Consider the following 21,246-nt stretch of genomic DNA (forward strand, 5'->3'; position numbering starts at 1 on the left):
AAAGGGAGAGACTTCAGAGATGTGGAAGATTTGGGAAAGTAAAAAGGAGGAGGAGTTATTTCCTGTGGGGACAACACAATGAACGAAATTTCAGAATCTCCCAAGAATAAGAAACAGTTGGTTATAAAGGAGAGGGCATAGGTTTAAAATCCTGGCTCTCTACCCCTGAGCCGAGTGACCCTGGAAAAGCTACATCAAGTCCTCTGAATCTCAGCTTGTCCCTTGTAAATGGCCAGAAGCTACTTGGGAGGGCCATTGAGAGATCTAATGAGATCATGCATGCACAGTGCTTAGCACAGGTCCTCACACCTGTCAGTTGCTCTCTGCAACCCTCCAGGCTGGTTGGAGCCGGGAGCGGGCACTGAGCAACAGGGTGGGCGGAGGGAGGAAAGGCCAGCTGGAGGCAGGTAGAATGTCTTGAATTGCATCTTTTTTTAAAGATTTTATTTATTTGAGAAAAAGAGAGCTGCAGGAGAGGCACAGAGAGAGAGAGAGAGAATCCCAAACAGATTCCCCACTGTGCATAGAGCCAAACATGGGGCTCGATCCCAGAATCCTGAGATCACAACCTGAACTGAAATCAAGAGTCCAGACACTTGCCTGAGCCACCCAGATGCCTGCCCTTTGAATGCTGTTCTAAGGAATTTGGAGTTTTTGCTATAGACCTGTAAACAGGATAGGGGAGACAGATGGCATGAGCCCAAAGGAGTTTAAAGGAAGATGGGGGCAGGGCAGGGGAACATGAGTAAGAATCCAGCAAAGGAAGAATGGTTTGAGTAGGAGCAGGTGGCGAAATGCCAGAGGCGAAGGAGGGGGACTGGGCGCAGGCTCCTGCACTGGGGGATGAGGACAGTCTGCTTCTGTTGATGGAGAAAAGGACTGAAGGTCAAGGAAGGAACAGGCACTGTGAAGCTCACACAGCTAGTAAGGGAGCAAGCACGTGGTATGTCAAAAACAAACAGAGTCATCGGTCAGCCTCTTTGCCTTTTTGCATTCGGGAAAATTTATAAAGGCCGTGTGTTTGCTTTAACTCCACACTCTCCAACCAAAATAACCTGCCCGGGGCTGGGATCCACAAGAAAATATATCTCTTGCTGCTTGTATGAGATATTTGAAAAATACTGGAAATCATAATATTAGTCTGAAAGCAACAACTCTGTCTGCACTCCAGGTCACCGTGAGAAATGAAGGAAACTCAACCAAGAAGGCTTTTGTGTTTTGCCAGACCCTAAGCTCTCCTCCTCCGGTTGCAAGCTACTCTTTACACTTCCAGATCCAAAGCACAAATTCTTCTAACGATGAGACTCTGGCCCAGTGCTCTTCAGTTGTTTGTTCGTGAAGGAGCAAGAGAAAGAATCCTTTACCTAAAAATGCCTCCAAAAACGGGGTCAATCTGGTCATAGATGGGCTGAGTGATGGCTTCATTCAGATCTATTCTTGCGAGGGTCCTGGAGGCATAGACGCCATTTTTCAGGCAAACAGCTTTCAGAGTCTGGTGAAAGCCCTGGTTTCCTCTACTCCTCTAGGTAATTAAACAATAGAGTTAGTTGAGTTAGTACAGGTTCACTAGAATGCCATGGGATCAGAATCAGATTGCCTTTGGCCAAAGCCTATGACCAAGAATCACAGGGAAGAGTACGACAACAGGATCTTTTAACATAGGCTTAAGCTAGGCGGAGGGCATAGCAGTCATGTCTTGAGTTCCAGAGCGCCCTATGCTTCTTTGATCCCCACCTCCTCATACAGTTTATAATTGTCTGTTTACTCATCGGGCTTCTCTGCCCAAACACCAGCATGTTGGGAAAAGGCACGGCATCGTATCCAGCCTGATGTACTCACCATCTGGCCACAGTGTAAGTAGTACTTGATGAACAGTTGTTAAAGGAACAATTTTTAAATGAAAATGTGCTATGACTCTACCAGGGATATAGGTTTCACATTTTCCAAGCGTAACCCAGGTGTTTTGTTTTTTTTTTTTTTTTTTGGTACTCTTTGTTAAATGTCTAATGAAATGTAATTTGATTTCTGAATCTTCATATTTTTTCCCAGAGAAATAAATTCACAAATCAGAGGCAAAAAATATATGATGAAGTGAGAGCCACAAGAGATATTGATAAAACTACCAGATGGTGATCCCTAGTAAAAAGAATAAAAATACATTTGCACAGACCAAAATTTCAGTAGAGGTTCTTGTGATCAATGATACATGCTTTAAGGAACTCTGTTTCAAGTGCAAGGATATGTCCCATGCTATGACTAGCATCATACCGTATGTATGTTTTAATATTCTGTCCTTTTCACTTAGTATTATAGTAAGGACATTTCCTCAATTCATTGCAAATATTTTTGAAAATTACTTCAATATCCACAAAATATAATATCATATAGCTATAACCTAATTCATTTTACCACTCTCTTATTATTACACATTTTAGGTTATTTTACTATATTATATAGCAATATGACGTCAGCATATAAATGTTTGCCCAAATTTCTGACCATAAAGGAAAGTGGCCTATCAAAGACACCTCAGACATGTTTGGAGTCACCAAGAAAAATGCCTTTACAGAACTGATGAGACGAGACAGTTCATGGGACAACATCCTGTGAAGGTCTGGGGATGGCTGAACCGCTCCTTTTTTTCATGGAGATGAAAGGAATGGTCTCCACTTTGTGTCTTCACCTTCTCAGAATGCTTTTACTCACTTTGGATGATCTGGGATCTTTCAGCATCATACAGAAGCCATTCTCCACCAGAGTGACTTACTTATCTATTGCTATGAAACAAGTTACCCCAAACCTAATGGCTTAAAACAACAAAAAACATTTATTGAGTATCGCTCACTAGTTTTGTAGGTCAGGAATTCAGATATGGTTTGGCTGTTTCACGATTCACAAGATAGCCAAGCTGTGAAGCTAAGGTCAAAAGGCAGATAAAGGCCACCTAGAGAAGAGATGAGGGCATGATTCAAGGTCACGGAGAACAGACATTCTGTACACTAGGCTCAAGTGGTACAGCGTTTACTGACAGCAAGAGGAGAAATGTATGCACACGATCCAGCCTTATGCATGGGTCCCTTATGGCCAGCAGACCCATGCCACAGCCACTGTGGGTGACAGTCCTGCACACATCCCACATTGTGTGCAGTACCAAGACCCAAGCTTTCCCCCACAGAATCTGAGATACAGACAACTGGGAGCTTGCCCAAGGGCCTTGGATGCCTATACCAAGCAGAACAAAGAAGTATTCACTGAGCATAAAGCAGAGAACAATATTCCCAAGCAAGGCGATAAGCCCCGTACAGGCTAAAGGCTCTTTTATCTCTCCATAAGGAAGTGTTCCAGGCCCAAAGCCATTCTTATGTGGCCAAGTTGAGGGAGGGAGGGGTGGAAAGTCTACATGCCCAGGCTGACTCTACCCCCAGCTGGCTGGTGCTGGCTCAGGGCTCCTCAGTGAGGCTCCATCCGGCGTTGGCTGGGGGTACAGTCACCTGAATGGGGCTGGAGGATCTGCTCCCAGGGTGGCCTGCTACAGAGCTGGCCAGGTGACACTGGCTATCTGTGGATCAAATTTCGTACTTTTATGGGGACTGACACATTTGAAACGACGTAACTGGTCAGCCATTACAAGTAGATGCCATAGTTTGCCGAGCACATTTAGGGGGTGCAACAGGCACGTGTGGGGGTTGGGCATCTGGGCTCAGAAGACAGATGGGCCTGTGGTAGACGTGGATGCCATATGAGGCCACAGAGAGTTGTTCGGCCTCTGTAAGTCCGTAAAATTAAACAATAATAAGAGTGTTTAGCATCCAGAATTGCTGTGAGGATGGAATCAAGTAATGTACAGTATCTGGCACCAGAGTAAGCATTTCATCCACGTTGGCTGGATGCATGAGGGAGTGCGTGTGCACATACTATATTCATGGACATTCAGCCCCCGGACAGCCATAGGGAAGGCATTCTTGTCTCTCATTCTCCTGTGTCAAAACTCTAACAGTCCTCTCCAGGGACCCCACGATCATTCCCACTGCTTTATTCCTTCAGCCCACGGAAATGTAGAGCTCCATTACACACCACCTTCTCACTGCCAACGTTCTAACTCTCCAACTCATATCACAACAATGGCAACAACATACAATCTATGCACTACTCCCAGGTCTAGAGACTTCTGCACTGTCCTTGTCACATGAGCAGTGTTGTTAATCACTCCTTACTCTTAACTGGTGTCATGGAGTGACCTGTATTCCTCTGACTTGACCTGTTGAAGCTCTGAGCCCAGATGTGACTATGTTTGAAGACAGGGCCTTTGGGGGGGGGGGGGTCTAAGTGAAGGTATAAGTGGTATCCTTATAAGAGAGGGAGAGACTCCAGGGATTACACACAGAGAAAAGACAATGGGAGGACACAGCGAGAAGATGGCCATGTTCAAGCCAAAAAGAGAAGCCCCAGGAGAAACCAACGTTACACTGCCTTGATCTTGGGCTTCTAACCTTCACAACTGTGAGAAGAAATGTCTGCCCTTTAAATGACCCAGTCAATGGTATTTTATGTTATAGCAGCCCTAGAAAACTGATATGAGAAGCCTCTTTTTTCAACAGTTAGCCTTAAATAAATACAACCTGGCACTTATATCTTTATCCTTCAGAAGCCATGGAATAGTGCAAAAAGAGCTTGGAGATAAGGTGAATGTCATTGAATAACACAGGTCCTCCCTGGAGAGGCTCACTCACCACCAGGCATGCCCCAAGGATCCGTCGGTAGGAAGTCCTGGCATTTCGGACTCCTTCTTGCAGAGGCTGCTCTATGTGGGCAAAGCACTGGTCAATGGCCTTCTCCAGCAGCTGTATCTTTTCTTCCACAAATCTCCGCAGGCCACTCATGTGCAAGTATTCATTCTAGGGACAAGGGCCATAAGAAGCATGAGGCCATCCCCTCCCTAAGGGCACTTTCTCTTCAAACTTTGCTTCCTTTATGCTTGCCCACCAACACAAGATTTAGTTTGAGCTAACCATCCTTAGTTGACTTCTTTCCCCCCAATAAAGCATCCCTCAGTGGAGAGACCTCCTTAAGCTTTGTGAGTTGGAGCACACATATAAATATATATATATATGTATATATATTCCTCCTGCAACTTACTTTAGGTATCTAATCCATTAGGCTATTTCAGGGAGTAACTAAAATAAAATCCAGTTGCTGTTAAAACGCATTTTCTCAATGACAACTGATTCTACATCCTTTAGCAGCCTTTATGTACAAAACAGTTTTTGAGGATCACGTTTCTCAAACTTTAACATGTGTACAAATCACTGGTAGAATTTGTTCAAATCCAAGGACCAGAGATTCTGTAACTCTAGCAAGCTCCTAAGTGATGCTAGTCTTCTGGGCCCTGGATCACACTTTGAAGAACAAAACTACAGGACACAATAATAAAGACATCATCCTTTCTTCAAAGGAGAATACAGTCTAGTCAAGGAGGAAAAGATCTCAATTAATACAAGGGAGAGAGAGCCTTGACCTCTTGATTTCAAACTGGGAACTCTGTAGTGCTGTTCTCTGGGTGAGAATCTTGGGGACCCCACAATGCCTACAGCAGATGGAAGCCACACTACTTAGCCCAGCACTTAAGGGCCTCTCACAGCCAGGACGCAGCCAACTTCTCCAGCACCCCCAGTTGTTTGCCCAAAACGTCATCCCATCCCCGGGTAGCTGCTCCTGAACTTGCTACTATGCCCCAAATGTGTCTTCCATTTTGTACTCCATACTTTTGCACATGCTTTTCCCATCCTTCCAGACAAAACTCAAAACCCACTCCCTGTGCGATGCTTCCCCTGACCTCACCAAGTGAATCTGACGCTCTCTTTCCGGTGCTGTCACTGATTCTTGTACACCCCTGCATTACAGCCCTCCTCTTGCTGTGCTATGTCTGTCTCATTCCATAGCTCCTTCCCTGGACTAGGAACTTGCGGACTGAGTTATTCATGTTTGTTTATTCCGAGTTATGGCACAGAGTGCGCCGTGGGTAAACATTTTGGAGAGAATGAAGACCAGAGAGAAACTGATAGATAATGTGAGCTTTTAAATTCTATTCTAAATCTGATGACAGAAATCGCTCTAAATTGATATGTGACCTTATATAAATGACAGCTTTTCTAGATCTTGACTGCATTGGAGTGAATGAGGCTGAATGTTCTTAAAAACACCCTTAAACTCCCATAGTCCTCAAGACTTAGAGTACGTGAATATTAGAGTTTATAGAGACTATTCCACAGATTCTCATAGTTTTTCCACTAGTAAGAATTCCATAAGCCATACTTTTCTTTCAGAGTGCCCTTTGGATTCTTCTGAGTTTGTGATTTCACTGGGGTCAAAAGAAAATAAGAAAGATGTCATCAACAGAAACTTTATGGGTGGGGTACCTGGGTGGCTCAGTGGGTTAAGCCTCTGCCTTCAGCTCAGGTCATGATCTCAGGGTCCTGGGATCGAACCCTGCATTGGGCTCTCTGCTCAGCAGGGAGCCTCCTTCCCCCTCTCTCTCTCTCTGCCTGCCTCGGTGCTTCTTGCGATCACTCTCTTTATCAAATAAATAAATAAAATCTTTTGAAAAAAAAAAAGAAAAAGAAACTCTACAGGAAAGATTCTCACAATGTTTCATACTCAATAGATCATTGTTAAACAAAGGAATGATAAGTAGGAGCAAGTCTGGGAATATAAGAACAGTAAGAAAAGGAAAAGCTTACAGCCTCTATGAATAAATGCAGGGTTCGTTTGACATTGAGATGTCATAATCAGCTTCCTACTGATTCATAAAAAGAATGACTAGATCCCTACTCATTTAGAATCACTAACTACCCAGACTCTTTTTTTTTTGTTTGTATGAGTCATAATCTTAAAAAATGACCAATCACTGCATTTTTTCAGAATGCAAAGGAACTGACAAAACTCTCGCCTTCCAACTTTCCATCAATGAACTAAGACTGAGACCAATATCTGAGGCCAAAGGATTTTGAGGAAAAATGCTGGCTGATGCTCATGTGAAAGGCTACCCCAGAAGTGCCAACCAGCCCCCTTCTCTGTGTTTTCTGCCACCTACAGCCTGGCCTCTAGGGAGGATGGCACAGAGTCCCTCCATAGGCTGCCCACCCCTCCCCCTTAGCAGAGAAGAGGACCAAGGCAGGCATTTCTCAGTTTGATTGCAAAATGCCTTGTCCTTGTGTTTATAAAACAAACCAACCACACACAGTACCACATCTGATTTGTTTTCCATCGACACTTCCAAAAGCAATCTTTCGCTGGGCAGAGAGGCAATTTTCACCCTGAAGAACATTTTCGGGAAGTTAGAAGGTCAAATACTTCCCTGCTATTTCAGAGGACAAAGTTAGATTAGAAAATCCAACTTGTTGCTGTTGTTTTGTTTTTCTTTTTCCCTCATAGAATAAGAAATATGGTGAAAAAGACAGGGAACCTTGTTCTGTATGTCATTTTTATATAGAATTTTTAAAAATGCAGACATTTGACCAAAACTGTGATGACTATCTACAGTTGGCATGTCTTACTTTTCACATTGAAGTCAGGTCTCCATTATCTGCCTCCCGTGGCCACGCCATAGGGCCTTTCCCACATTCTCAGGACCAGCCTCTTAAACTCTCAGAGAGCCCTACTGGTCCACTTTCTTTGCTCCCTCCTTGTTCAGCATAACAAAAAGTTGGACAATTTGGTTGAACAAATCTGATGGTTGATAACAAGTGTGGAAATAAACACCAACCAAATGAGAACATGTGAAGGCTATTTATTCAGAGCTTGCTAGAGCAAGAGAGTCAGCCATCAGCACTTGTGTTTGGCAGAGATTCAAAGGCAGGCTGAGGAGTGGGAAGGCATCATATGCCCTCATCAGAGGCCGCTGGCATAGGGGAGCTGTGGGTGAACAAACTAGAAGTGAGGATCCTATGTGATTCATTAGGGTGCATGTTTGACTTCTCTGATTGGAAGCAGGAATAAAGATTAGGGAAATTGGCAGGGGTGGTGAACCATGAGAGACTCTGGACTCTGAAAAACAATCTGAGGGTTTTGAAGGGGTGGAGGGTGGGAAGTTGGGGGAACCAGGTGGTGGGTATTGGAGAGGGCACGGATTGCATGGAGCACTGGGTGTGGTACAAAAACAATGAATACTGTTACGCTGAAAAAAATAAGTAAATTAAAAAGAAATTAGGGAAGCTGTCAGTTAGTAACCATCAGCCCATTTGGGTCTGATTATTACAAACATTATTGCTTAGGTACTTGGATTGTTACTAGAGATAGCAGTTTGATTCCCTATGAATCTAACTTACAGCAGGCCGCCCTCCTGAGCTGTTTATTGTAGATATGGAGTTGGTTTCCCAGGCAGGTTACTGCAGACTGTGGGTCAGAGTTCTGTTTTACAATAGGACTGCCCATTTATATATTCAAATGCAATTCAAATGTAAATGCCTCACAAAGAAGCAGTATAGTTGGTGATTGAATGGAATGACAGATTTTTCTCCAAAACTCTCCCTTGCCTCTAACTTAGCAGCCAATCCATCTTATTTTAGGGTAAAAAAAACAACAACAACAAATCATCAGGGCAGCTGGGTGGCTCAGTGGGTTGGGGCCTCTGCCTTCAGCTCAGGTCGTGGTCTCGGGGTCCTGGGGTCGAGCCCCGCATTGGGCTCTCTGCTCGGCGGGGGGAGCCTGCTTCCTCCTTTCTCCCTCTCCGCCTGCCTCTCTGCCTGCTTGTGATCTCTGTCTGTCAAATAAATAAATAAAATCTTTTTTAAAAAATCATCTATCAAAGAGATAAATTTGTCTATTCCCATGAGAAGAGTAATTTGGAACTGGTCATTCAGCAGCCACCATTCCAGACTGTGAAAATATATACCTAAACTCTTTGCTGAATGTCCCTGTTAGCTCCCTTCCTCTCACATTATTGTACTAGGCTGCTCTGAGTTTGAGATTCTGATAGCAGCTAAGTATAAATGAAATCCATAGAAAGATGAAAAAATTTTTGGACGTATGCATAACCATGTTTCTGCAGGATAACCAAGAATTGTATTTTACGAGGGTGAAACAAATCACTTCTGTTATCACTTAAACACATTCCATCTTATTCAAGTTCCCAGGAGAGGTGAAAGTAGCTGCTGATCATTTCTACATTTTCCTCTCTCAACCCATCTGTCTCAGGCAAAATATCATTCCTTCATTTTTTACTCAAATGTCACCATTGTAACCCTCGAATTATCTTTTTGTTCTCTTTAGATTTTCTGAGCTTAGTATCTTCCTTTGATATGAAAAGAAAAAAAAAATATCAGAAGTTATTTTCCTAACTCAGTAAAAGGGAATGTTTTGCCCAGGCTGGGAGGCAGAGAATAAGTTTCTTCCATACCGGCGGGTTTTCCATGCAGTTGAAACTGTCTGTGAGGAGCAATAAACCAAAGGCTTCAGTCACATACTTGGTCACCATCCTCCTCTTCTTGTCCAGGAGCCTTTTCCGGATATAGCCTCTTAACCTGGGGATTTCTGGAATTCACAGGCAGCACAAACAATTTGAAAAGGGCAGGGTTCACAGCAAAGAGAATTCACAAAAATGAACAGATCGGAATGGCAGTCAGCCTTAACTACAGCTAAGGTCCTACGTGGGATGACTGCCCACTCCACCAACTTTTCTGGGGATGTTTTTTCTATGTCTAGGATCAACAATGATAAATGGTAGATCAGCAATCATGAATACTAACTTTTATTCAGTGGTATAAGTCCAACTAAGTAGAAAAGTGCAGGCTGGTTAGAAACATTGGCACTTCCCTCTGGAATGCTACTCACAAAGAATTGAACCAAAGGTGCTCACAGTCCCAGAGTCTCAGCTCTTCCCTCCCCCAGACTTTTCCATCTATATCAAAAAACCCATAACACAAAAATCACTCATGCTTGCTGTAGGAAGGATGAGAATCTCTGCTGAATGGGATTTCTGGATTAGAAATTCATCTCAGCCCTAACCTTTTGTTAGTCAGAAGATAAAAGGCGTCATCCGACTTTTCTCCCCATTATTCCCATAAATGGAAATGCTTCTGTATCATTTCTTGCATATGCCATGCTGATTATTTCTTTTATATCCTTGTTCAAGAAGTTCCCCCATTTCTAGCAACATTTTATACTTTCTGCCCCTTTGCCTCCTCTCCCACGCAGACGTGTATGGTAAAATGCCTGCACATCTTAAGCCATTTTAAGCTCAGGACAATGTCAAGTTCAGAGCCTGCCTGCTCGCCTACTTCCTACTGCGTGCTCCAGTCACACAGACCTCTAGGTTCTCTAAGCTTCTATCATATTCACGGCACCATTTAACTAAGCCTTATTTGTACCTTGATTTTTACACATAGCTTAGTACGAGCTCCTCATCTTGGTTTTAAGTTCTGGGAAGAAAGGGGTCATGTCTTCTGCTTTTTCTTTTTTAGGGACAAAACATACACCAGATGCTGGGTAAATACATCTAATACTTGCAGCTAGGTGAGTGCAGAATTGCAAACCAAATACTTAGGAAATAACAACCCAATCTCTGACCTCCACCAACTCTTGGTAAAAATTGGATGAAAGAGGAACTGTGGTCTCAGGCACCACAGCAATGCAGAGAGAAAAACGGATACATCTGCTAATATGTATAGAATCTGTGACAATCTGGAAATGTCACAGAAAATTCTAGAGAGGGAAATTCAGCATGCCAAGCTTCATCTTGAGAATTCCAGTAATTGAGATTTAAAAAAATACACACACACACACACACACACACACACATATATATATATATATATATATATATATATATATATATAAATTACCAGTTTCCTCCTCAGTGAGGAGAGCCTGCTGCCAGTATTCCTGGGCGCTGACTGTATACACCAGGTCAGAAGCCTCCAGAACCTTGGAGTCACCGGGCAGTTTTCTCTGACGTGTGAGAGACACAGGGAACAGAATAGTTCAATCATGGTGAAGGAAACAACACACAGGCCTTATAAGAACTGTCAGCAAGCTTCAGCTCACTCACTTTCAACCCTGCAAGAGCCCCATAAGGAACACAGCACACCCGTACATCAGGTGTTCCCATCTGTCCACACCCCACAAGGTTGGACATTGTAAGAAAACCCCTGCAGAAAAACTATTCTCTTGGGAGTTAAGAATAACAATTCTAGGGGCACCTGGGTGGCTCAGTGGGTTAAAGCCTCTGCCTTCGGCTCTGGTCATGATCCTAGGGTTGTGGGATTGAGCCCCACGTAGGGCTCTCTGCTCAGTGGGGAGCCTGCTTCCTCCTCTCTCTGCCTGCTTGTCTGCCTACTTGTGATCTCTGTCTGTCAAATAAATAAATAAAATCTTTTTTAAAATTATTTTAAAAGAATAACAATTCAAAAGGAAATATATAGAGAAAATAGTTCAAGGTGTACTGAAATGTTCAGAGAAGGGGAAAGTACCCAGGATGCTTTATGGGAAAAACAAAAAGAGCTAGAGCTGGCTGTAATCAATTCTGCCTTTAGTGACATCACCCTGGTACCTTGGACTTGGCAACGGTGGGAGTATTACACCTTGGGAACCAACAAATGCTAGAAATCAGGGCTTTTTTGCTTTGTTTCTTTTCTTTTTAAACAGAGATCTGGTTGTTAAATATTTATCTACACCATACAACACGGGACAAAGGTGCTGTGAAAATGCAAGTTTCTTAGCTGGGTACTTAGTAATCAGATGCATTTAAAAGCAGGGCAATGTATAAGTAAAGTATGGTCTTAAATGTCAAGGAATTATGAATGTGAGAAAATATTTTTTATGATTAGAAAAATCATCATCACAGAGAAGTCCCACTGAGATTAGACACAAATATTGTTCCATAATCGCTCCTTATTTTCACTTACGAGAAAAGAAGGGGCACCTGGGTGGCTCAGTTGGTTAAGCATCCAACTCCTGGTTTCCGCTCAGGTCATGGTCTCAGAGTCATGAGACTGAGCCCTGAGTCAGGCTCCATGCTGAACACAAAGTCTGCTAAAGTTTCTCTCTCCTTCTCCCTCTGCCCCTTCCCGCCTCACTCTCTCTCTCAAATAAATAAAGAAATCTTTAAAAAAAATGAAAGAAAGAAAGAAAAGAGAAAAACTATAAAGGGTTGTGTGTATGTGTGCATGGGTGTTTGGGGTCGGTCATTAGAGAACCATGGAGAATTGTCCATCTCTTTCTGATGCAAAGACACAACAGAGTCGAGCGAGTAGTCCACCGGGAGAAGCGAGAGACCACATGTCTGGCAATCTGTGAGCCCGTGCAGTCAGGGCTGGGATAGAGATGCCTGGGTAGGCTTCCAGAAGCCCCACACACAACAGTCAGGGCTGAAATAATACAAAAGATCTGCCAAGATTAACTTTTTTCCCTTTCTGATAGAGTTTTGACTCTAGCAAAAAAGTTTAGGGAAAGCTGAAACTATTTTCTACTAGGAGATGAAACGGATGTGGAATTAAATCTAAGTAGGGTTTTAGAACAATTGAAAGAAAGGAGTATGCCTCACTTTGCCTAGGTGTTTACATTATTTAAAATCTTGCTCTAAATTCTGTGTACCTCTTCTAAAAATTTCTGACAATTAGTTAACACTTATGCTTGCATTATAGTACAGAGAAATATTTTTATAGTGCCAATGAAGCGACTATAGTATGCAGGTTCTGTGTCATTATAAAAGAGATATAGAAACAGTTACAACTGGAAAGTAGGATCCAAGAGGTGAGTGGATACTCATCAGATTATCCCATGGAAAGATGAGTCACTGTTATAATTTACACACAGTGTTTGTTAGAACAGTGTATAGCACCATAGATATTAAAGTTTGTAAGAAGATATGATATATGAGGAGAAAGCTTGTAGCCCAAAACAGGAGGGATATTAGATGAAAGCAGAATCAAAAAAGGGATAGTAAAGTTGGAGGTAGCTTGAGATCAGTAATATAAATCAAGACTCATTTTCAAAAAAAAAATCTCTTTTATAGCTTCGTCATTAAAATAATTTTGCAGTGATATCACCCTGCCCACTGCTTTTGCTTTCATTTGATATGGATCCCTAGCACCCCAACTTTTATTTTTAGCATGGTTCTTTACTAAAAGAAACCCAGGTTTATTTGAGAGTAGGAGGTCTCCCTATCTTGTGGCAGGGAAAAATAAAAGGAGCCTGAGTATCTTGTTGTTGCCAAAGAACAAAAATATTTTTTAAAAAATGTCTGGGTAAGGCTAAAAGGAACCAGCTTAAATTACAGACTCCCATTGGCCAAGAGGTGAACGGGAACAATAAAAAGAACACAGTATTTCCGTGAAAAGCCATGAGTCCTCAAACCAAGTAAAATAATAATAATAAGAAAAATATATATGTATTGGTCTCTGCCCCCAGATTCTGACACAGGAATTCCTTATAAATTGGGGTGCTAGGACAATCTTTGGTTCTAACATTAGTCCTGGGCCCCAGTTCTCAGTACAGAGCTCCTAAAACCATTGTCATTTCCTAAGTGGTAAGAGCCTTAGAACTATCTCTTTTTCTAATATTTGGTCTTTGACTCTAGTACCTCAGATCCTAAATCCCTTAGAATTAGTCCTCAGTGAGAGGAGTGTCTTCTTTTTCTGATGAGGCAACTCTGGGTGAGCTCCTGAATAGGGGCTGGTTACAGAAGTTCAGGTCATTAGAAGTTTGGAATTTTCAGCTCTACTCCACCCACACCCCATTCTCCAGAGATGGTAAAGGGGCTAGAAATAGAGTAATTGACAATGACTCTGTGAGGAAGCCTCCATAAAACCCCAACAGGATGGGGTTCAAAGAGCTTCCAAGTGGGCAAACACATCCCCATAACAAGAGGGTGATGTAGCCCAACGCCATGAGGACAGAAGTTCTTGCATTTGGACCCCTCCCAGACCTTTCCCTTCCATCTTGCTGTTCATCTGTATCTTTATTCTTTATTGCATTAAAAAAAACTGGTAAGGGGCTCCTGGGTGGCTCAGTGGGTTAAAGCCTCTGCCTTCGGCCCAGGTCATGATCTCAGGGTCCTGGGATCGAGCCCTGCATCGGGCTCCCTGCTCAGCAGGGAGCCTGCTTCCCCCTCTCTCTCTGCCTGCCTCTCTGCCTACTTGTGATTTCTGTCTGTCAAATAAATAAATAAAATCTTTAAAAAAAAAAAACAGTGGTAAATGTAAGTAATTATTTCCCTGCATTCTGCGAGCTGTTCTAGTTAATAATTGAATCCAAGGGAAAAGAGATCATGGGGACCTTCAATTTGTAGCTAAGTCAGATGTAAGTTGTGGGTAAACTAGGGACTTACTATTTGCAGTTGGCATCTGAAGTAGGGGGAAGTATTGTGGGACTGAGCCCTTCACCTGTAGAATCTGATGCTATGGCCAGGAAAATATTTTCAACTAAATTTCAATTAAATTGTAGGATGCCCTACCTCATGACCCAGTAATTGCACTACTAGGTATCTATCCAAAGGATACAAAAATAGTGATTCAAAGGGGTACATGCACCCTAATGTTTATAGCGGCACTGTCCACAATAGCCAAAATATGGAAAGACCCCAGTTGTCCACTGACAGATGAATAGATAAAAAAGATGTGGCATCACACACACACGCGCGCACACACACACACACACACACACACACACATATATATATAAAACACAGCCATCAAAAAGGATGAAGTCTTGCCATTTGCAACAACGTGGGTAGAACTAGAGGCTATTATGCTAAGTGAAATAAGCCAGTCAGAGAAAGACAAATACCATATGATTTCACTAAACGTGGAATTTAAGAAACGAAACGGATGAACATAGGGGAAGGGAAGGAAAGGAAAAATAAAATAAGATAAAAACAGAGAGGGAGGCAAACCCTAAAAGACTCTTCACTCTAGGAAACAAACTGAGAGTTGCTGGAGGGGAGGTGGGTAGGGGGATGGCATAACTGGGTGATGGGCATTAAGGAGGGCATGGGATGTGATGAGTAACGAGCACTGGGTGTTATGTGCAACTGATGAATCACTAAATTCTACCCCTGAAACTAATAATACACTACATGTTAACCACCCCCCACCCCAAAAAAAAAGAAAGAAAGAAAAAAGAATGTAGTGTCACAGAGAACTGCTCAGTGTGGGGAAAAAATCCCAACACCGATGTCAGAGTGTTGTTAACTGTGTTAGCATAGACTGGAAGAATTAATACCATTAAAATGTGCATCCTGCCCAAAGCAATCTACAAATTCAAAGCAATCCCTATCAAAATACCAAAAGCATTTTTCATAGAACTAAAATCAATAATACAAAAATTTGTATGAAACCACAGAAGAGCCCAAATAGCCAAAGCAATGTTGAGAAAGAAAAACAGCTAGACGTGTCACAAGTCCGGATTTCAAACCATACTACAAAACTATAGTCATCAAAACAGTATGATACTGGCACAAAAACCAACACATAGATAATGGAAGAGAAAAGACAGCCCAGAAATAAACCCATGCTTGCATGGTCAATTAAACTACCATAAAAGAGGCAAGAATATACAATGGGGAAAACACAGTCTCTTCAATAAATGGTGTTGGGAAAGCTGGTCAGCTACATGCAAAAGAATGAAACTTGACTACTTTCTTAAACCATATACAAAAATAAGCTCAAAATGGATTAAGATTTAAATGTAAGGCCTGAAATCATAAAACTCCTAAAAGAACAGATAGGCAGTAAACATTTGGACATTGTATTTATTTGGATCTCTTTCCTCAGGCAAAGACAACAGAAGCAAAAAGAAACAACTGGGCAGCCATCAAAAGAAATGAAATCTTGCCATTTGCGACGACGTGGATGGAACTAGAGGGTATCATGCTTAGCGAAATAGGTCAATCAGAGAAAGACAACTATCATATGATCTCCCTGATATGAGGAAGTGGAGTGCAACATGGGGGGTTAAGGGGGTAGGAGAAGAATGAATGAAACAAGATGGGATTGGGAGGGAGACAAACCATAAGTGACTCTTAATCTCACAAAACAAACTGAGGGTTGCTGGGGGGAGGGGGGTTGGGAGAGGAGGGTGAGGTTATGGACATTGGGGAGGGTATGTGCTATGGTAAGTGCTGTGAAGTGTGTAAACCTGGCTATTCACAGACATGTACCCCTGGGGATAAAAATACATTATATGTTTATAAAAAAATAAAAATAAAATTAAAATAAACAACTGGGACTACATCAAACTAAAGAGCTTTTGCCCAGAGAAAGAAACAGTCAACCAAAAAAAAAGGCAACCTACTGAATGGAAGAACATATTTGCAAATCCTACATGGGATAAGAGGTTAATATCCAAAATATATAAAGAGTTCATGGGAGAATACACCAAAAAAACAAATAATCCAATTAAAAATGGGTAAAGGAAAACAAAAAGATGAATCTTTTTTTTTTTTTTTTTTTAAAGATTTTATTTATTTATTTGACAGAGAGAGATCACAAGTAGGCAGAGAGGCAGGCAGAGAGAGAGAGAGGAGGAAGCAGGCTCCCTGCTGAGCAGAGAGCCCGATGCGGGACTCGATCCCAGGACCCTGAGATCATGACCTGAGCCGAAGGCAGCAGCTTAACCACTGAGCCACCCAGGCGCCCAGGAAAACAAAAAGATGAATAGGGGAACTGCACAGACATTTTTCCAAAGAAGACATATAGATGGTCAGCAGACAAATGAGAAATGCTCAACATCACTAGTCACCATGAAAATGCTACTTACAACGGCAAGATATCATCTTACACCAATCAGATCTTTTTTTATCAAAAAGATAAGAGATAATAAGTGTTAGTGAGGCTGTGGAGGAAAAAGAACCCTCATGCACGGTTGATGGAATTGTAAATAGGAGCAGTCACTGTGGAAATAAGCATGGAGGTTCCTGAAAAAATTAAAAATAGAAATACCATATGATCCAGCAATTCCCCTTCTGGCTACTTATTTGAAGAAAATGAAAACACTGATTTAAAAAGATCTATGCACCCTCCTGCTCACTGCAACATTATTCATAGTAGCCAAGATATGGAAGTGACCATTGATGGATGAATGGATAGAGAAGGTATGTTATAGACACATACAGTGGCATACTACTCAGCTCTAAAAATGAATGGAATCTTGCCACTTGCAGCAACACAGATGGACCTACAGGAAGTAACACTAAGAGAAACAAGTCAGATGAAGGAAGACAAATACCATATGATTTCACTTATAAGGAATATAAGAAACAAAACAAATGAACAAACAAAACAAAATAGAAACAGATTCACAAATGTGGAGAACAGACAGGTGGTTGTGGGAGGGGAAGGGGATGGATGGATGGGCAAAACAGGTGAAGGGGATTAAGAGGTACAAAATTCCAGCTACAAACTAAGTCAGTCATGGGGATGTGAAGTACGGCATAAGGACTAAAGTCACTAACACTGGAACAACATGGGGACAGATGGTAACTAGGCTTACTTGGTGGTGATGGTTTTGTGATGTATAGAACTGTCAAATTACTATGTTGTACCCCAGAAACTAATATAATATTGTGAGTTGACTGTACTTCAATTTAAAAAATAAATTGTCGTGAGTGTGTTAATAGCGTGAGAGGAAAGGAGAGACACACTGGAGGAGTGGGATGGTTTTCATTCCAGGTACCCTAAAGCTGTGTCATACCTAGCTCCAAGGACGCACCTGAGAACGGAAACACCCAGCTCTCTTTCACCGGTCACATAAAATTAGTCATCCGGACTTGGGGGTATAAGCTCCCTAACATCTCTCGAAGGTCTCTCCTCTCCTCTAGGGCTGTAGTGACTGCCTTGTTCAAGCTCTTAGCTCTTCCAGCGGGATTACAGGAAAAGCCTCCCCAACAGGTCTCTCTTGGCATCTGGTCTTCACTTGCCCCTCCCCCCACCCATTCTCCTTAACGCTGAGAAAACAATCTTTCTAAAATACATAGTATTTCCAGACTACGCTCTACAAAAGGAGCCTCAGGGATCTGTCCTTTTTCTTACAATACGTTTTCCTAATTTTTATTTTTATAATAAAAAATCAGCATAGACATCTATAGGAATGACTGCTTTATAATCAACTTCTGCCTCATATTTTCTATGATTAAGATTCAATTTGCTCCAATGAAGGCATGCAGTACAGGGGAAGGGTTCACAATAATTCAGCTGAAGTCAAGTGGTCAGAGAATTAAGGTATCACCTGGCCCTCAGAGGTGTAGGTGTGCAGACCTGTATGATAGAACCCTAGTCACCCGGCAAACTGACTCACTGTTGTCCAAACCCTATTTCATATGCACCAACGCACCACATATATTAGCAATAAATGTAGTTGTGAATTGTGTATTGAAATACTTTGTGTTTTTGTTTCCAGAAACAAAATGATGAGGTACTCGTTAAATGCATATTTCTTGAATGCCAGCAAAAAAGCTGAAGAGAATAGGAACAGGTTTGCTCACTTATTGCCTCATTAAAAGCGGCATTTAAGAATTGGTTGGTCAAAGGTTTTGGCTTAAGTACAAGGTCTGATTATTCTGAATTAGAGACAAAAGTTTTGAAAATTTCAATTCCACTTTGTACATCAGACGTTTTCTGCATCAATGTAATTGAATTCAAACTGCAGAATGCAATTAAATATAGAACTGGACCTCGGGCCATATGTTTTTACTATTACCCAGAGCCAAAGATTTAGTTTCAGCAAAACCAAAACATCTATCCCATTATGCTGACCCCAATATACCACTTCTATGTTTTGTTTGTAGTTTATCTTAAAACTGGTTTCAGTTTTATCATTGTATAAGACAATTATAGTAAGGAGATTTATGTCTGTAACTTTATTTCAGTGGCAGAATAACAAAAAATAATTTGAGAAAATACAGAGATTCCCACAGAAGAGGGGAATCGCCCCAGGGGGGCGCCTGGGGGTGCTCAGTCAGTCAAGCATCTGACTCTTGATTTCAGCTCAGGTCATGATCTCAGGGTCATGAGATCAAGTCCCGTGTCGGGTTTTGCTCTGGGCACAGAAACAGCTTAAGATATTCTCTCTCTCTCCTTCAGCCCTTCCTGTCCTCCATCTCCTCAACCCCTTGCTCCAGCTCTCTCTCTCTCTAAAAAATGAAAAAATAGCTTCAGCCGCATCTCCCAATGCTTCTGCAGAAGGCCCTTTCGCCCACATCCTCACCTTACTAAAGACTACTGGTTCTTTATAATTCTGCCCAAGGGCATGAGGAGTTTTCCCTGCACCTCTCTGCAACACCGCCTCTCTGCCTGCTAGTGAGATCTGGAGAAGATCGTGTGTCCCCACGGCACCCTATGCATTCCTCCCTCGAATCATCCTCGAACAGTGTGATGACCTCTGATATCATCTATGGGTATCTCTCTCTCCAGCAACCACGGGAGGTAGATGTTATCAACTCCCCATTTTACAGATGAGAAAGTGGAGGCTCAGGGAGAAGTAATTTGCCAAAAGTCACAAAGTTATTAACCAGGAGGACTAAGTTGACTCCAAACTGTTTGTTCCAAAGCTTTTGATGTGGCAACTACACAAGACCCAGTAGACATCTGTTTCTGAAAATCTGAGTGGTTGAAAAGCCAAAAAACACATTTGGAAATCTGTTAACTCACCTTGAGCTTTTCCTTGAGAATTCTATTCCTTTGTAGTTTTATCATTTCATTTCTTTCTAAAACAGCCTCCCGCTGACTCAAAATAGCTCCCTAGGTTGGGAAAAGAAATGAAAGCATGACAAAGAGTCCAAGGTTATCGAGAGTGATACGGTGATAAGCTACACAGTTATTTCTGGCATAACTTCATTTGGCCCAGACAAATGTGTATGGCTTTGAATTTTATAGTATTAATCATGAAAAGTATTATTAAAAATAGCGAGTTCTTGCATATGTCCAAACTCATTAAGTTGTTATATGAAATGCATGCAATTATTTGTGTATCAATTGTATACCAATGGAGCTTAAAAAATAAAAATAAGTAGTCCGTACTTACATTTCTCACTTTTCTTTCCCTGAAAAGAAAATTGTAACAATTACTTAACTCGTTTTGTGTGTCACAGCAGTCTTTCGACTTTCCCTGAAAGCAGTATATACGGTTGTGCCTTAATTCTTTCACATAAGCTTTCTTTGGTCCAAATGTCCTCTCTTCTGATCTACCTCCAGTGTCCACTTGAAACAAGTGTCTTTATTTCTCATTGTTTTGTTGGTGCTGGAATTTTCTGTGGCCCCATCCCCTGGCCCAATCAAAATGCAGCCCCCTCTCTCTGGGTCCCCATAACACTTTGCTTGTCCCTCTCTTATAACCTTTAACCTTCTTGTAAGACAGCAGACTTGGTGACTAGGTGCTGTGCCCTTCTGAATGTGCAGCCCCTACCACAGTGTTCAATAAGGGCTTCATAAATCTGATGGAATAATGTTCAGTTGCAGAGTTGGCACTGGAAGGGAGCACTAGAGATACTATTCTGGGGCAGGGGGCGGGGCAAAAAAAGCCTGCAGGCCAAAAAAAAAAAAAAAAAAAAAAAATGAAGCTGAAGTTCCAACCTAACCCATGAGAGCAAGAAGCCGGGGAAACATCCTTGGCCTTTTTCTTTAGCCTAGACAGTGTCTCTGCTTCATGAATTCCTGGAGACACGGGTGCAAGTTTCAGTGGGGGGCGGGGGGGGGCGGGGAAGAGCAGAGATGACAGGTGACCGGTAAGGATGCTCTAATTAGAGCAGGGAAGCATTAACAACATTCTATCTGGTGACCATAGGCCCGTGTACCCAGGACAGACAGGTTGATACTTGCTGTAAGGGTTAAGAACACCCCCTTTCCACTTTCAAAGCATGCCAGTTGAGAAGGTAAGTTATGGCTCTCTTGGTTGCAGAGGTACAGAGATCCACGTGGAAATGGGCACACTTTAACATCTATTAAACTCTAAAATGCTTACTTTCCACTAAAATTTAGTCAGAATGCTGTTACTTTTGGCCAAAGCTCTGAAACATTGAGAACCTTGTTCCACAGGGGTTTAAAGCCTAAAACAGAATCTGACATTTTAAGGTTGTGCAATGTCAGATAGCACTCTAGACACTGCCTACCAGCTGTGGGGGCGTCTCCACGTCCCATATCTGTGGGGGGCCAGCACAAGTCTGAGAGGTGCTCTTTGTATCTCCTACACATGAGTGGCACCCTATATGGGGACAGCCTACTGGGTATTGAGCAGCTACTCTGTTAGAGGGCCCACAGT

General features: G+C 42.2%; 1 protein-coding gene across 3 annotated transcripts in view; it reads right to left on the reverse strand.

Annotated features, from left to right (window-relative positions):
- NUGGC (nuclear GTPase, germinal center associated) overlaps positions 1-21,246 on the reverse strand; it is a 53,351-nt gene that overhangs the window by 10,108 nt on the left and 21,997 nt on the right. For all 3 annotated transcript variants that reach the window (XR_014311100.1, XM_082728464.1, XM_082728465.1), the window contains exons 9-14: positions 20,014-20,032; positions 19,641-19,730; positions 10,839-10,944; positions 9,395-9,528; positions 4,731-4,895; positions 1,365-1,522 (exon numbers count right to left, since the gene is read on the reverse strand). Coding sequence is in view for 2 of the 3 variants with exons in the window: in XM_082728464.1 (XP_082584590.1) it covers positions 1,365-1,522; positions 4,731-4,895; positions 9,395-9,528; positions 10,839-10,944; positions 19,641-19,730; positions 20,014-20,032 (672 nt within the window). In the remaining variant the exon portion in view is untranslated. The remainder of the gene's footprint in view (positions 1-1,364; positions 1,523-4,730; positions 4,896-9,394; positions 9,529-10,838; positions 10,945-19,640; positions 19,731-20,013; positions 20,033-21,246) is intronic.

Source organism: Mustela nivalis (assembly GCF_964662115.1).
Source record: "Mustela nivalis genome assembly, chromosome: 4".
In the NCBI taxonomy this organism is placed as follows: domain Eukaryota; kingdom Metazoa; phylum Chordata; class Mammalia; order Carnivora; family Mustelidae; genus Mustela; species Mustela nivalis.